Raw genomic sequence first — 15633 nt, 5'->3', positions numbered from 1 at the left:
GGTGACTAACCGTCCCTACTTTTTACGGACTCTCCATAAGAATGCCTTTATACGAAGCCACGTCTATAATTTTCATTATTTTGGGTGACAGCCAATGACGCGGTGTGTTTCACCCTCTAATGGTCGCCCCAGACTTTTTGTAGAGAGCTACTATGATTGGCTTGAAAGCCATCAGCCAATACTAGTGCTCGCTGCTCCACTGCAGGACTTATATCGGCCAATGAAAACAGCTTTGGTTACCCAGCCTTGGGTTGCTTTAGCTCCCGCAAATCACGCTTTCAGTGTTATTCTAAATTGTTTACAGTGTCCTGCACTTTTCAAACTGCAACTCCATTTGAAACCGGCCACCAAGTCAGCCATGGGCTTCATTACACCCTTCAATCAACTTCTCCAAGGTAAGTGGAATAATTATGCTTTTCATGTTTTGAAGTTTTACATTTGCGTTTAGTTTCAGTAGAATGAAATGTATCTATGGTCTCAGTGTTTTCACTCTTCCTCTCTGTCTCCACATGTGTAGTCGTTCCTTTGCTCTTTCCATCTTTCTCTTTCCCTATATCTCTCTGCTGGTTCCCATTCCCAGTGCACTAGGTCTCGCATTTACGAGAGTTTGTGTTATTGGCATTGTACATAATAATCCCTTTTATTTAAGTTTTGATTCTTAAAACATAAATAACAGGCATTGTCATTTACAATGCTTATAGCTTAAACTCTTGCAGATGTGAAACCTATTGCATTGAAAATGCGTGTTTAATTAATTTATTATATCCCTGAGTCTGGTAAAGGCTGCCAAAACATATCGTTCAGGTTGAAACCAACTAATCAGGATTGACTACTGCCTCCTAATTTGGTCAATCAGAGCACATCTGGACACCAACTGCCTAAATATACAATTATTTTTGACACTTCATTTCTCAAAAACTACTGATCGGATTTACACCAAATAACTAAAAAGCTAAATCTGTGGGCCAAGATCTAGCTTCATGCCAAATTTAGTGTAATGCTGTTCAGCAGTTTTTGCTGCAGCACTGTTTAAAGAAGTCTATGGAAAATACAAGGCGGAGACCCCTGTTTTTCTCGGCCCCCGCCTGATGGATCACCTCAAAACTTACCAGGAAGGAGCTGCTTTTTATAATGCCCCCGGGTGGGCCAGATCCTGGGGAAAAATTAGCTTCAGAATTAGGAGAGAGGGGGTGTATGTGGCCCAACTTTCCCAGACCAGTTATGGCCCTGGAGACCACTATTCCCGAACTTAAGGGGAGGGGGCACATGGCAGCCCACCTCCCCGGGCCGAATTCAGATTTAAAGGGGGGCATCCCCAGGCACGAAGCAAAAATCATGAGGGAGGGGGACATGCATCCCCCTCCCCAGGTCAATTTCAGTCCCAGGGACCCCATCCTGGGGGCAGGCTTTAAAAGCAAATGGAAATGGGTTGAAATCCACCCCTCCTAGGGCCATTAATAAACTTGGGGACCCCATACTCCATTGCCAGCTTGGCTATGCCCTCGGGTGCCCTGGGGCAATTTTAAAGCTCCTGCAAAGCAAGAACAAACACTACGTCCGCACCCAGCAGGCAGGGGCATTAAAAAATACACATGGCTGCTGGAAGCAGACTTTACAATTGCTTCCCTGCCCGCTGTGAAGTGGGCAGAGAAACAGATGAAAAAATTGCTCTTGCATGCAGGGAGCAGCGCTTTTAGCTTCTCCCTGCGAGTCAAAGCAATGCTGGTTCATGCCGGAGGCGTGGAGCATCTGGAGCAGTGGCAACGCACTGCTAATTACCCCACATATTACATCACTCATGATAACTTCTATGCCATCATTGATGATATAATTTGCAGTGAAATTATTGATAAGAAAACTGCATGGTGGACGCGCAAGTTATAGTTACCCGAGGGCACAAAATATAGTTTCTTGAGATAACTCTAACCATTACAGTTGAATTTCTATGGTTTTGTGTATTAATTGTGAACCAAAGTATACCGTCCCAGTAACCTTTGTTTTTTTAGCTAATTTCTTATGTTTTTAAATTCTATTTCCTAACTAGAACGTCCCTGTAAACTTTGCTTTTTTTTCAGTGGATAAATATATAAATATATATATATATAATATTTATAGTTAAGCACCTATAGAACTATGGAATTACTAGCCCCCAGACAAACACATAAAATTCTCTTTTACAGGTAACTTGGAAAAGGTGTAATAAGATCTTACTCAGTAATCAGAGTGAAGCAGCTCCATAGATAGCCTTTGCTGGGACTTTATCACTGTAAGAACAAACAGGGGCTCAGAAAAAGAGCCTCTCATACTATGAGAAAAAGTATAAAACAATGAGTTAGTCCGAGACCGAGGAGGAGCAACATTCTGGATTATGACCTTTGCTGAACATTTCAACAAAAACCAAAAAAATCAAATAACCATTACTTTATAACTGCTGACCCTTCACCCTTACTTGGTGCTCATAGGTTTATGAGAAGCTCTTTGTACTGAGCTCCTCCATTCCACAATAATTCCTAACAATAATTGTGCCGTCATGCATTGATTCTGTCCTATAACCAGTTAGAATTTGGTTGAATGAGTCTCTGCAAATAAGAAACTCATAACATATATTTATACAATTAATTTAACCGGGGCTCATTTACACAGCCAGCTGTGACCAAGATCCAGCTCAATGATAAACACCTGTGTTATATACAAATAATCTAACCGCAACTCATTTCCACAGCCAGTGGTGAGCCAAGATCAAGCTCAATTATAAACACCTCTGTTGTATACAATCCATCTAACTGTGAATCAGTTACATAATCAGCGCTGGGTGAGTTAAGATCCAGCTCGATGATAAACACCTCTGTTATATACAATTCATCTAACCGTCAATCATTCACAGAGCCAGCGGTGACCAAGATCCAGCTCGATGATAAACACCTCTATTATATACATTTCAACTAACCGTGACTTATATTCATACCCAGCGGTGAGCCAAGATCCAGCTCGATGATAAACACCTCTGTTATATACAATTCATCTGACCGTGACTCATTTACACAGCCAGCGGTGGCCAAGATCCAGCTCGATGATAAACACCTCTGTTATATACAATTCATCTGACCGTGACTCATTTACACACCCAGTGGTGAGCCAAGATCCAGCTCAATGAGAGAAGGAAGCAGTCTGAGTAGGAATCTTCTGTTAATTAGTTTTTAGCATTATATGTTTCAGATGTGACATTTGTTTTAACCTAGAACTGCCTTTCATATAAACTGCCTCTTATCTAATTACGTTTCACGCATTGTTTGGACTGCTCTCCAGTCCACCGCAATCTAATTTCCGATTGATTGAGTGGAGAGAGCACGTCCATAGTCTTTTTTATACCTGCAGGGCGCCAGTCAAACGGTTAGCGCTCTAGTGGAAAGTCCGCCCAGGTATAAAGTCACTGCATTTCCTGCCGCGCGCATCGGGCGTGCCACTGGCCCACTGAAGTCTCACCTAAGGCAAGCCTGTCCATGCCCGTCCGCCCCTGGACGCTGCCGGCTGCCAGGGGATGCTGCCCGTTTTTCCACGGGGACCTCAGGCTCCCAGGCTGGTGTATCCTGAGGAGAGGTTGATGGAATATGGGGTTGCCTCAGCTTGTGCAGGGGAGAGAATTAACCTGCAAGTAGTAGATGCTGTCACCCAAGAGAAGTGCCCTGATTGTGGATGGACATAGGGGGAAGTCATGCATACTCCCCTTAGTCCACTATTATGTTCCATCCCAGTCCTACTGGAAAAGTGCAGGACACTGGAAGTGAGAGACAGACCGGGATGGGCCTAGCATTACCATTTAAGGGGTTGTATCTGAATGCGCGATCTATCCCAAAACATGTGGTGGAAATTTGGGACCTATTAGACGAGACCAGGCCAGACATCTGCCTTTTCACCGAAACCTGGCTGAATAATGAAGCAACGCCAGCTTTGGCAATGGCTTTTCCAGAAGATTATGCTGTGTTCCGGCTGGATAGATCAGGAAAACGGGGTGGAGGTTTGGCCATTGCCACTCGTCCCCCTTATCGTATTAAGACTCTTGATACACTATCTTCCCCCAATATCGAGCTATTGATCTTCAGAGTGCATCCCCGCCAAGAGATTGAGTGGGGGGGGGGGCTCTAGCATATCCCCCCGGGAGGTATCAAGAAGGAGTTTTGTTCAGCACTGCTGGAACGGCTGGCCCCTTATACGTTACAGGCCAACAGGTTTCTATTGGTAGGGGACTTCAATCATCCTCTGGAGGTTCTCTCCAATGCAGAATCTGTCTGTCTGGTGGCAGCGATGGAAACTCTTGAACTGACCCCTAGAGTCACTAGCCCTACACATGTGGCTGGACATGTGTTGGACATGACTTTCACCAGCATCCCTGAGTTAGTTGCCGAACCCCGTCTAAAGTTAGGCTGGACTGATCACCTGGCACTACATTTTTCTTGGGCGTTAAAAAAACTGCCCGGACCCCCACTCACTCACAAGGAGTTGTGTAGATCCTGGAAAAAGGTAACTTCTGCTGCCTTTAGTCGGGTCTATATCCCTCCCATACTTGAGAACTGTGACAATTGTGAGCCTTCCTTAGAAAGGTTTGAGGCCTCTTTAACGGATGGCCTCGACTCTATTGCACCTTTAAAGAGGGTAAATATTCAGGCAAGGGCAGCTCCTGCCCCCTGGTATTGAGATAGTCTTAAGAGAGTAAAGGCTTCATGTAGGATGTTTGAAAGAAAATGGAGGAAATCCAACTCGGAGCATAAGGAATTGTGCTACCGAGTGACTCATAGAGCTTATCTCAACAGCTGTAACATAGCTAGGCAATCCTACCTAGGCTCCAGCATTATGAAAGCTAGGAATTCCTCTCGGGAGCTCTTTTCTATCCTAAAGGAATTCACAAACCCGAGGTCTAGCAACCCACTCCCGCCATCCAACCAAGAATTATGTGAGGATCTAGGGAGCTACTTTACTAACAAAATGAAGGTGATCTATTGCGCCTTTGGGCCTGAAGAGGTTGCTCTTGAAAAGGTCCATGTGCCTGAAAACCACTGTCCTTCGAGCCTAGAATCTTTTCCCAACATCTCGGGGTAACAAGTAAGCCTGGTATTAACTCAGGTGAAATCCGGTTCCCCGCTAGACCCAGTGCCGCCTGCTGTTATGTCTGAACTAACCCCAGTCTTATCTTATGTGCTTGCTCAAGTTTGTAACATCTTCATAGGCACAGTAACGGTGCCACGAAAATGGAAATGCGCTCGTATTAAACATTTGCTTAAAAAGGCATTAGCGGACCCTATGGATTTACTGAATTTTAGACCGATTTCTTTGCTTCCCGGTTGTTAAAAAATTATAGAAACACTAGTCAACCAGCACCTTTCCTGTTACTGGGAACAGAATAACTTACTGGACATATCCCAGTCGGGCTTCTGTGCTTCTTATAGCACAGAGGCCGCTTTGTTGGAGGTTACTGACACTTTAAGAATGTCTCTGGACAAGGATATCCCTGTGATATTAGTGCTGCTTGATCTGCCGGTGGCCTTTGACATCATATCTCAACGCATCCCGTTGGCCAGGCTCCGAGAGATTGGTGTCAGAGGCATGGCCCTTAAATGGATTCAGAACTATCTGTTTGATAGAACACAGACTGTCCAGTTGGACTCTTTTGTGTCAAAAACCCCTTTGGTAGATAAAGGAGTCCCACAGGGCTTAATATTGAGCCCTACCTTGTTCAATATATATGTGGCCCCCTTAGCTGCCATCATTAGGAATTTTGCTTTTGAAACTATATTCTATGCAGACGACACACAGGTGATAGTCCCCTTTGAGGTTAACCCTTCAGTAACCAAACCTAAATGTATAAACTGCAGGAACAGCATAGCAAGCTGGATGAAGAAGAATTCTCTCCAACTCAACTCCTCAAAAACAGAGATCTTACTGTTTTACAAGGCGGAGGAGATATGGACCCCAGATTGGTGACCAGCAGAATTAGGAGAATCCCCTTCCCCTAGAGGATGGGCTAAGAAACTGGGTATCAAAATTGACAACAAATTATCCATGGAAGAGCAGGTGAAGACCGTGTCAGGCACGTGTTTTGGTACCATGAGGATGCTCAGAAAAATCTTTCAGTGGATCCCGCTAAATGCCAGAAAGACTCTTATCCAGTCACTCCTAGTTAGTCGACTGGACTATGGTAACTCTTTGTTGGTGAGAGTAAGAGAGGACTTGGCAGCCAAACTTCAAGTGGTTCAAAATACGGCAGCCCGTCTTGCCCTCAATAAGCCAGCAACCTGCCAGCAACCGCAACCTGCTCTGTACTCGGAGAATAAGGAAGACCAACATAGGTGGGCTAGCGTTTTCTTATCTGGCACCCAGTTATTGGAACTCTCTCCATGAAGAGCTCCGTGCCTGTTCCAGTTTTAAGAAACTGCTTAAAACCTGGCTTTTCTAATCTGGTTCCCACTGTCAATAGGTTGTTCTCTTCTCAGGCGTCGAGAGATCCCCCTGGGGATGATTCGCTGCACCCAATAAATGACCAAAACATAATAAATAAACAAAATAAATGATAAACACCTCTGTTGTATACAATCCATCTAACCATGAATCAGTTACAGTCAGCGGTGAGTTAAGGTCCAGCTTGATGATAAACACCTCTGTTGTATACAATCCATCTAACCATGAATCAGTTACAGTCAGCGGTGAGTTAAGGTCCAGCTTGATGATAAACACCTCTGTTGTATACAATCCATCTAACCATGAATCAGTTACAGTCAGAGGTGAGTTAAGGTCCAGCTTGATGATAAACACCTCTGTTGTATACAATCCATCTAATCGTGCATAAGCTACATAGTCAGCGGTGCGTAAAGATCAAGCTTGATGATAAACATCTCTGGTAAAGGGCCACTTTGATGGGTGCATTTACAGACGCAACGATGGACAATGGAGTCACTTCTTCCACATCAGGGCTTGGGTGGTAAATGCAGTGCACTGCAAGCATTAACCCTGAGAGTCACAGCTCACATTCTTCTCCTTTCATTCTTTCATGTCAGGGCCTGGGTGGGGAATGCAGTGCACTGCAAGCATTAACCCTGAGAGTCACAGCTCACATTCTTCTCCTTTCATTCTTCCATGTCAGGGCCTGGGTGGTGAATGCAGTGCACTGCAAGCATTAACCCTGAGAGTCACAGCTCACATTCTTCTCCTTTCATTCTTTCATGTCAGGGCCTGGGTGGGGAATGCAGTGCACTGCAAGCATTAACCCTGAGAGTCACAGCTCACATTCTTCTCCTTTCATTCTTCCATGTCAGGGCCTGGGTGGTAAATGCAGTGCACTGCAAGCATTAACACAGAGAGTCAGAGCTCACATTCTTCTCCTTTCATTCTTCCATGTCGGGGCTTGGGGGGTGAATGCAGTGCACTGCAAGCATTAACCCTGAGAGTCAGAGCTCACATTCTTCTCCTTTCATTCTTTCATGTCAGGGCCTGGGTGGTAAATGCAGTGCACTGCAAGCATTAACACAAAGAGTCACAGCTCTCCTTCTGATCCCTTCACTTGCTCCGTGTCAGGGCTTGGGTGGTAAATGCCATGCACTGCAAGCATTAACACAGAGAGTCGCAGCTCACATTCTTCTCCTTTCATTCTTCCATGTCAGGGCCTGGGTGGTAAATGCAGTGCACTGCAAGCATTAACACAGAAAGTCGCAGCTCTCATTCTGATCCTTTTACTTGTTCCGCATCAGGGCTTGGGTGGTAAATGTTGTGTACTGCAAGCAATAACTCTGAGAGTGACAGTTCACATTCTTCTCCTTTCACTTTGCTTTTGGAAACTGTTCTCTGATCGCTGTCACTGAATCATTACTGTTGTAGAAAACAACCAAACACCACAATCAGCTGTGACTATTCACCAGTGTGTGCTTGTTAAGTTAGTTCTTCTTGCAGGGACTCAGTCCAAGTCTGTTGAGTTTATAGGTTTTATCACTAATCCCTAAAGTTAGCTGAAAATACCCATCTTAGTCCAAGTACTGTTTCTAAAGCTGCTTTTGTTGCGGGGATTCTGCTCATGCACAGAACTATGTGCAGGAAACCAGGACCTCAGTGTATTGTGGTGTACCAAAAACCCACTTCAGTGCCAGAAGCCCTATCCGACTAGCAACAGTGCCTCATTCATTCTCGGTACTACAGCGAAGCTACCAATGATTGGACAACCCAGAGCAAGTGACTTTGGGACCCCTCAGGAATTGTGGGAATCAAGCACACTCTTTCGTTTTTATTCCCATAAATGTCCACAATGTGAGTAATCAGAGACACGGTATAGTTTAAATGTTTATTTCAACTGCGTGCTATAAGAAGCAGTATCTTCGCTACCATAAGTAAAAAGATGCATAAAATCAATACAAGCAGCATTGTTACAATTCCATAAAATACAAATGGAGAAATCATATTATAATGATAGTGGAACCAGGTCTATAGCGCATTGTGTACCACCCTCCCCTTGATGGTAATAAATAATATCGGATCTCTAGGTTAAAACGGGGACCGCATACCACCAAAGTCAGGTGAAGTGAATCACATCCCAGACCAGCACAGCTCTTTGTTGATGGAAAGGTTTTTTCCAAGTGCTCGTCTCATGCATGTAAAGCAATATTAAAAGCATCTGAGTTTCAGAAATAAGCAGCTGTGTTCGTGTTGTGTCTAGAGCGTGGGTCGATCAACCTGCATCAACAGCATACATTGTTATTTTAACCTTGAACACTTGGTGCAGACTTGAGGTCACAGTGTGAGTCTAGAGATGTGAAAAACAGACCGTTCTAATGTGAAGGAAAAGCAAGCAGTTTGTCTTTATAAAAAAAGAGACATGTAGTGTCATGTGCAAAAACAGCAAAATGGCGTTTGAGCAACTAACTTACTTATGCTAAAATAGCAATGTGTGCAGGCAGAATCGTATTCATCCCTACACTTTTACAAGAAGCATGAACAGAAACTCTTGGATGTCTTTTCTTTGTAACTCTTCAGCGCCAAATAAAAACCGCCAGCGTTTCTTTTCTTTTATTCCACATTGTGCTAGTCTTCCAGTGGATTTCCTGTTATATCACGTTGTTTTTTTCTATGTGTACCGAAGTGAACAATCACTGGGAATAGACACTTTTATTATTCTACAAATCTTTGGTTTTCTTCTTTTCTTCTAGTCGAGTCTTTATTCATCTGGTATTTGAATATCCAACATGATTGTACATATTTTTCCTGTAATTCCTTCATCTCACAATAACGGCACTGTTCTGTTCCTGTCAATGTCCTCAGATGAGTCAACATTATTGTTATTGTTATTAAGTTCTTTCTGAATTCGCTGCATCTCTAGGATTATTTCTAAGTGAGTTAAATGAAGGTGTGTGTTTGTTGAAGCTATGTAGGATCAGAAATTGACAAAAGCTCGTCACACTTTTAGTGCAATTGTAAGGTTTTCCCCAGGTGTGTTCGCAATTGACATATCACTTCTGACATTCATTGCAATGCTAATTTTTACTCTGTGTATGTTAGTTTATGTATCCGTAGGTTTAATAACTGACAGAAGATATTCACACATTCACTGCACCGTCAAGGATTTTTCTCTGTGAGCATTAATTGATGAATCCTTAATGCGAAAGATTTCCTACAGGTACTTCTACACTCACTACAGTTGTACGGTATTTACAGAGTGTGTGTAAGCTGATGTCTATATAGGCTTCATAATTGACTATATTTCTTCACACATTCATTACACTTGAAGGATTTTCTTCTGCGTGTGTTCGCTGATGCCTGTTTATGAGTGATAATGGACTTCAGCTTTTCAAACATTCATGGCATTTAAAAGATTTGTTTGCCCTTTGTGAGCTCGCTGATGATTTTTTAATGATGAAGAGTAAGTAAAACTACTGTCACACTCACTGCAATGGTAGGGATTTTCCCCTGTGTGTGTTCTGTGATGTGTGTGGAGGTGTGATAGTAGCCTAAAACTACTTCCACATTCACTGCAAGTGTATGGTTTTTCCTCAGTGTGTATTCGCTGATGTCTGCGGAGGCCTGTTAACTGACTGAAGCTCTTTACACATTCACTGCACTGGTATGGTTTTTCCCCTGTGTGTATTCTCTGATGTGTGCGGAGGTTTGCAATTTCACTGAAGCTCTTCACACATTCACTGCAATGGTAAGGTTTTTCCCCTGTGTGTGTTCGCTGATGTTTTTGGAGTTTTGCTAACGTAATGAAACTCTTCACACATTCACTGCAATGGTATGGTTTTTCCCCTGTGTGTATTCTCTGATGTCTGTGGAGGTTTGTAATTTGATTAAAGCTCTTTACACATTCCTTGCAATGGTATGGTTTTTCCCCTGTGTGTGTTCTCTGATGTGCGTGGAGGTGTGAGAGTAGCCTAAAACTACTTCCACATTCACTGCAATCGTATGGTTTTTCCCCTGTGAGTATTCTCTGATGTGTGCGGAGGAGTGTATTTTGACTGAAGCTCTTCACACATTCACTGCAATGGTAAGGTTTTTCCCCTGTGTGTGTTCGCTGATGTGTTTGGAGTTCTGCTAATGTACTGAAACTCTTCACACATTCACTGCAATGGTATGGTTTTTCCCCTGCGTGTATTGTCTGATGTCTGTGGAGGTTTGCAATTTGACTGAAGCTCTTTACACATTCCTTGCAATGGTATGGTTTTTCCCCTGTGTGTGTTCGCTGATGTGTTCGGAGTTCTTGTAATCGACTGAAGCTCTTCACACATTCACTGCAATGGTATGGTTTTTCCCCTGTGTGTATTTTTTGATGTACGTGTAGCTGTGAAATCTGATTGAAGCTCTTTACACATTCCTTGCAATAGTATGGTTTTTCCCCTGTGTGTGTTCGCTGATGTGTTCGGAGTTCTTGTAATCGACTGAAGCTCTTCACACATTCACTGCAATGGTATGGTTTTTCCCCTGTGTGTATTTTTTGATGTACGTGTAGCTGTGAAATTTGACTGAAGCTCTTTACACATTCATTGCAATGGTAGGGTTTTTCCCCAGTGTGTATTCGCTGATGTTTTTGGAGGTGTGATAACCGACTGAAGCTCTGCACACATTCATTGCAATGGGATGGTTTTTCCCCTGTGTGTATTCTCTGATGTGTTTGGAGGTTTGAAATTTGACTGAAGCTCTTTACACATTCATTGCAATGGTAGGGTTTTTCCCCAGTGTGTATTCGCTGATGTTTTTGGAGGTGTGATAACCGACTGAAGCTCTTCCCACATTCATTGCAATGGTATGGTTTTTCCCCTGTGTGTATTCTCTGATGTGTTTGGAGGTTTGAAATTTGACTGAAGCTCTTCCCACATTCATTGCAATGGTATGGTTTTTCCCCTGTGTGTGTTCGCTGATGTGTTTGGAGTTCTGCTAATGTACTGAAACTCTTCACACATTCACTGCAATGGTATGGTTTTTCCCCTGCGTGTATTGTCTGATATCTGTGGAGGTTTGCAATTTGACTGAAGCTCTTTACACATTCCTTGCAATGGTATGGTTTTTCCCCTGTGTGTGTTCGCTGATGTGTTCGGAGTTCTTGTAATCGACTGAAGCTCTTCACACATTCACTGCAATGGTATGGTTTTTCCCCTGTGTGTATTTTTTGATGTACGTGTAGCTGTGAAATCTGATTGAAGCTCTTTACACATTCCTTGCAATGGTATGGTTTTTCCCCTGTGTGTGTTCGCTGATGTGTTCGGAGTTCTTGTAATCGACTGAAGCTCTTCACACATTCACTGCAATGGTATGGTTTTTCCCCTGTGTGTATTTTTTGATGTACGTGTAGCTGTGAAATTTGACTGAAGCTCTTTACACATTCATTGCAATGGTAGGGTTTTTCCCCAGTGTGTATTCGCTGATGTTTTTGGAGGTGTGATAACCGACTGAAGCTCTGCACACATTCATTGCAATGGGATGGTTTTTCCCCTGTGTGTATTCTCTGATGTGTTTGGAGGTTTGAAATTTGACTGAAGCTCTTTACACATTCATTGCAATGGTAGGGTTTTTTCCCCAGTGTGTATTCGCTGATGTTTTTGGAGGTGTGATAACCGACTGAAGCTCTTCCCACATTCATTGCAATGGGATGGTTTTTCCCCTGTGTGTATTCTCTGATATGTTTGGAGGTTTGAAATTTGACTGAAGCTCTTCCCACATTCATTGCAATGGTATGGTTTTTCCCCTGTGTGTGTTCGCTGATGTGTTTGGAGATGTGATAACCGACTGAAGCTCTTCACACATTCAGTGCAATGGTATGGTTTTTCCCCTGTGTGTGTTCGCTGATGTGTTTGGAGATGTGATAACCGACTGAAGCTCTTCCCACATTCATTGCAATGGTATGGTTTTTCCCCTGTGTGTGTTCGCTGATGTGTTTGGAGATGTGATAACCGACTGAAGCTCTGTACACATTCATTGCAATGGTATAGTTTTTCCCCTGTTTGTATTCGCTGATGCTCTTTTATGGTTTCTAATTTGCTAAAGTTCTTGACATATTCAGTGGAATTGTACGATTTTTCTCCTGACCGTGTTTCCTGAAGGGTCAGCATAGTTTATAAACCACTTGCGTTATTTTCACATTCCCTGTATGTGTGTTATATTTTGGACGCTTGATTTACGATTTAAAAATAAAATACAACTCACTAAATACCTGCCACATTCATAATATAAGTAAGGCTTCCTTGTGGGTGATTGCATCTTTAGATTGGATAATGGCTTCACATGCTTGCGGGTAAAGCTTAATCTTTATTCCGATAGGTGCAAATTGGGACAATACTCTGTACTTTAGAGAGCAGAACTCCTCTTTCCTTTAGCCTTCAGTTGTTAGGATCCACTTCATTGTGCTTTTCCATGGTGCCTGCGGTTTGGCTAGAAAGAGTTTGCAATACACCTAGAGCACTGAATGGTGGTCTTTGGCCAGTTTAGATAGCGAAGCACTGCTCTAGCCATATCATGATGGTAAAGCGACTCGTAATGTGTACAGCTACTCCAAAGAGTGTCCTGGGGCCAAGCACAGGTCAGAAAAGTAAGTATATCTGTTTGTTTCAAACATGGACAAAAAGCCAAGTTTTCAATCTTTTTTAAACATGAGAAGTTTGTTCCAAGCTATGGATCCCAAATAGACACGAGACCTTCCTCCATCTCTCATACCGGCCTCATGATCAAAGCTGGTGTTGGACGCTTGTTTATACAGTAGGTGGTTTGTCAGTTTTGTTGACTTGGTTTTGTTGAGGTCATTTCTTCATCTTGGGGTGTCGAGGTGCAGAGCTCAGACTCGTACACTCACTGAATTGCCTTTGACTGGTTCTTCCTGTATCTGTCCTCTGCCTCTGCACTGATGTTTTTGGAGCTCCCTATTTTTGATAATTTTTTCAGGTTTGATGTGTTAGCTTCATTATTCATAATCAATCCATGCATTTAAGGCTTATTTTCTGTTGGGTGTAAAGAAATGCAATATTACTAAATGCAAATGTAATAGAACGTGAATACACAATAGTTAACCAGCTGTAGAAGACATCTCTTCTCTACCATATTTGAAATTTAGTGAGGAACATTTTACCGTACATGGATATTTCATTAAAACTGTGGTTGAAAATGTCACATCTTATTTACTTCTGAGAAGGCAGTGATTTACCATTATTCACAGAGTAACTTACTAAAGAAAGGGAAGCCAAAGAGCACTCGTGCTACAGGTAGAGTTTTAGGTAGATATACATGGACAAGATTTCATTTAAACAGAATCCATCCTAGCGGTCTGATTGCTGTATTATGAGTGTGGTGGTGGGACCGCCACGAGACTGCCACCCCGCCAGGATCAAGGATCCCGCTGTGGAGGCGGTCTGCAAATACCCCGAATATGTTGGCAGTGCCAAAGCCGACATCGCCGAGCATATTACGGTCTGCATATTCACCGCCCTTTTCATGGCGGGGACCCTGCCATGAAAAGGATAAAGGACATGCAGGTAAGGGGCCCTCACAGGGCCCCGGCCGATTCTGCTCCTGGGGTTGCATGCAGGGGGCACATGTTGTGCCACCCCATGGAATTGCACCCTTGTTCCTGCACAGTGTGGCATGCATGACATGGTGCAGGAACATGCTGCAGGCACTCTTAAGGTGGTGGTATGCTGTTTATGCTCTCTAATGAGCCTAATACAGCCGCCGCGAGATCGCTGCTGCACCGCCCACCCACCCTGGATTTAGGTCATAATCCGGCGGCGGGCTCTCAATGGGTTGGCAGTCTACCTGGTACCGCTGCTGTGGTAGTCCCATTGGAAGACCGCCACACTCGTTACAAAGCCCTAAGTCCCCTTCAACACATTTTACAGCCCTCCTGGCTCAAGCACTTCTGGATCCTTCTAACCTGGAAGACTGGAGCATTATCCTGAGTTGAGGTGGATTTTCTATCAGCGTAATATATATCCATCTCCCTTGAACTATTGACTGATTCTGGCCTGAAAGACAACTTAAAAAGTGAGTCTTTAGTTCTTCCTAAAGTAGGTAAAGTTAAGATCCTGTTGTATTTCAATCAGCAGCTCCTTCCAGGGTTTTCTGTAAAACAGAATGAAGGGCTGATTGCAAAGGCCCGTCTTTATATTGCGCACACAGATATGGCAAACAAACATTAAATCATGACATTTATTATTCAACGATATCATTCATTTATTCCTTATAGAGGATCCATCACAACCAATAATTTAACTGAAATATCAAGCATATTAATAATTGTTTTTGTTTTTCAACATTTACAAGATATTTGACTTATTGTTGTCTGTCTGAAGGCCAGGATCCTACTTTGTGACTCAACAGGGCTTTGGTGGAGCGGGAGGGGGTGTCTGTTGTTCACAGGTGAAGTCTCATTTCTCTGTTCCCATATTTCTTTTATCCAGGTTTACCTCATTCCGTGTCCTTCAGCTCCCCTACTCCCCTCGGTCTGTGTACTCACTCTACAGGGTTCATTGTTAGCTGAGGCAGGAGACACACTTGAAGCATGCACACAGCTGATGCAGATAATGGCCTGATAGAGAAGAGGCCATGGTTGGCAGTACGGAGCTCACAAGCTTCATTTCAGAAGCTCACCTGGGAGGTACTAACTGAGGAGGTGCACAGGAAGGGGCCAATTAGCTATAAACAGAGAGAGTGCACAGGTGAGTTCTTGTGAGGTATAAACAGATGAAGTGCACATATAGGTACCTATGAGGTACAAACAGAGCAGGGTCACAGGTAGGTGCTGATGAGGCATAAACAGAGAGAGTGCACAGGTGGGTGCTTGTGAGGGATAAACAGATGAGGTGCACATATAGGTACCTATGAGGTACAAACAGAGCAGGCGCACAGGTAGGTGCTTATGAGGTATAAACAGAGGAAGTGAAGAGGTAGGTGCTTATGAGGTATAAACAGAGCAGGTGCACAGGTAGGTGCTGATGAGGTATAAACAGAGAAAGTGAAGAGGTCGGTGCTTCAGTGCCTCTGGGTCTATATCTGCCTCTAGGCGCTCTTCCTATAATGCTGGCTCTTGCTCCTTCTACAACACTTGCTGCAGACAAGGGGCCTGATTTAGAGTTTATCGGACAGGTATTTTGTCAAACATAACAACAGATCCCGTCTGTTTTA

General features: G+C 43.4%; 1 protein-coding gene across 1 annotated transcript; it reads right to left on the bottom strand.

The window, feature by feature from the left end:
• Window positions 1-9258: 9258 nt before the first annotated feature.
• LOC147737479 (uncharacterized) lies at window positions 9259-12572 on the bottom strand. Its single transcript, XM_086924204.1, is given in 2 exon segments — window positions 9259-12028; window positions 12030-12572. Coding segments are annotated over 2 exon segments (2751 nt in total). The 3' UTR covers window positions 9259-9820.
• Window positions 12573-15633: the final 3061 nt, after the last annotated feature.

The sequence above is a fragment of the Lissotriton vulgaris genome, chromosome 1_1 (assembly GCF_964263255.1).
Source record: "Lissotriton vulgaris chromosome 1_1, aLisVul1.2, whole genome shotgun sequence".
Lineage (NCBI taxonomy): Eukaryota > Metazoa > Chordata > Amphibia > Caudata > Salamandridae > Lissotriton > Lissotriton vulgaris.
Note: the sequence above shows the minus strand (reverse complement) of the source record. Positions and strands in the feature narration are given on the sequence as shown.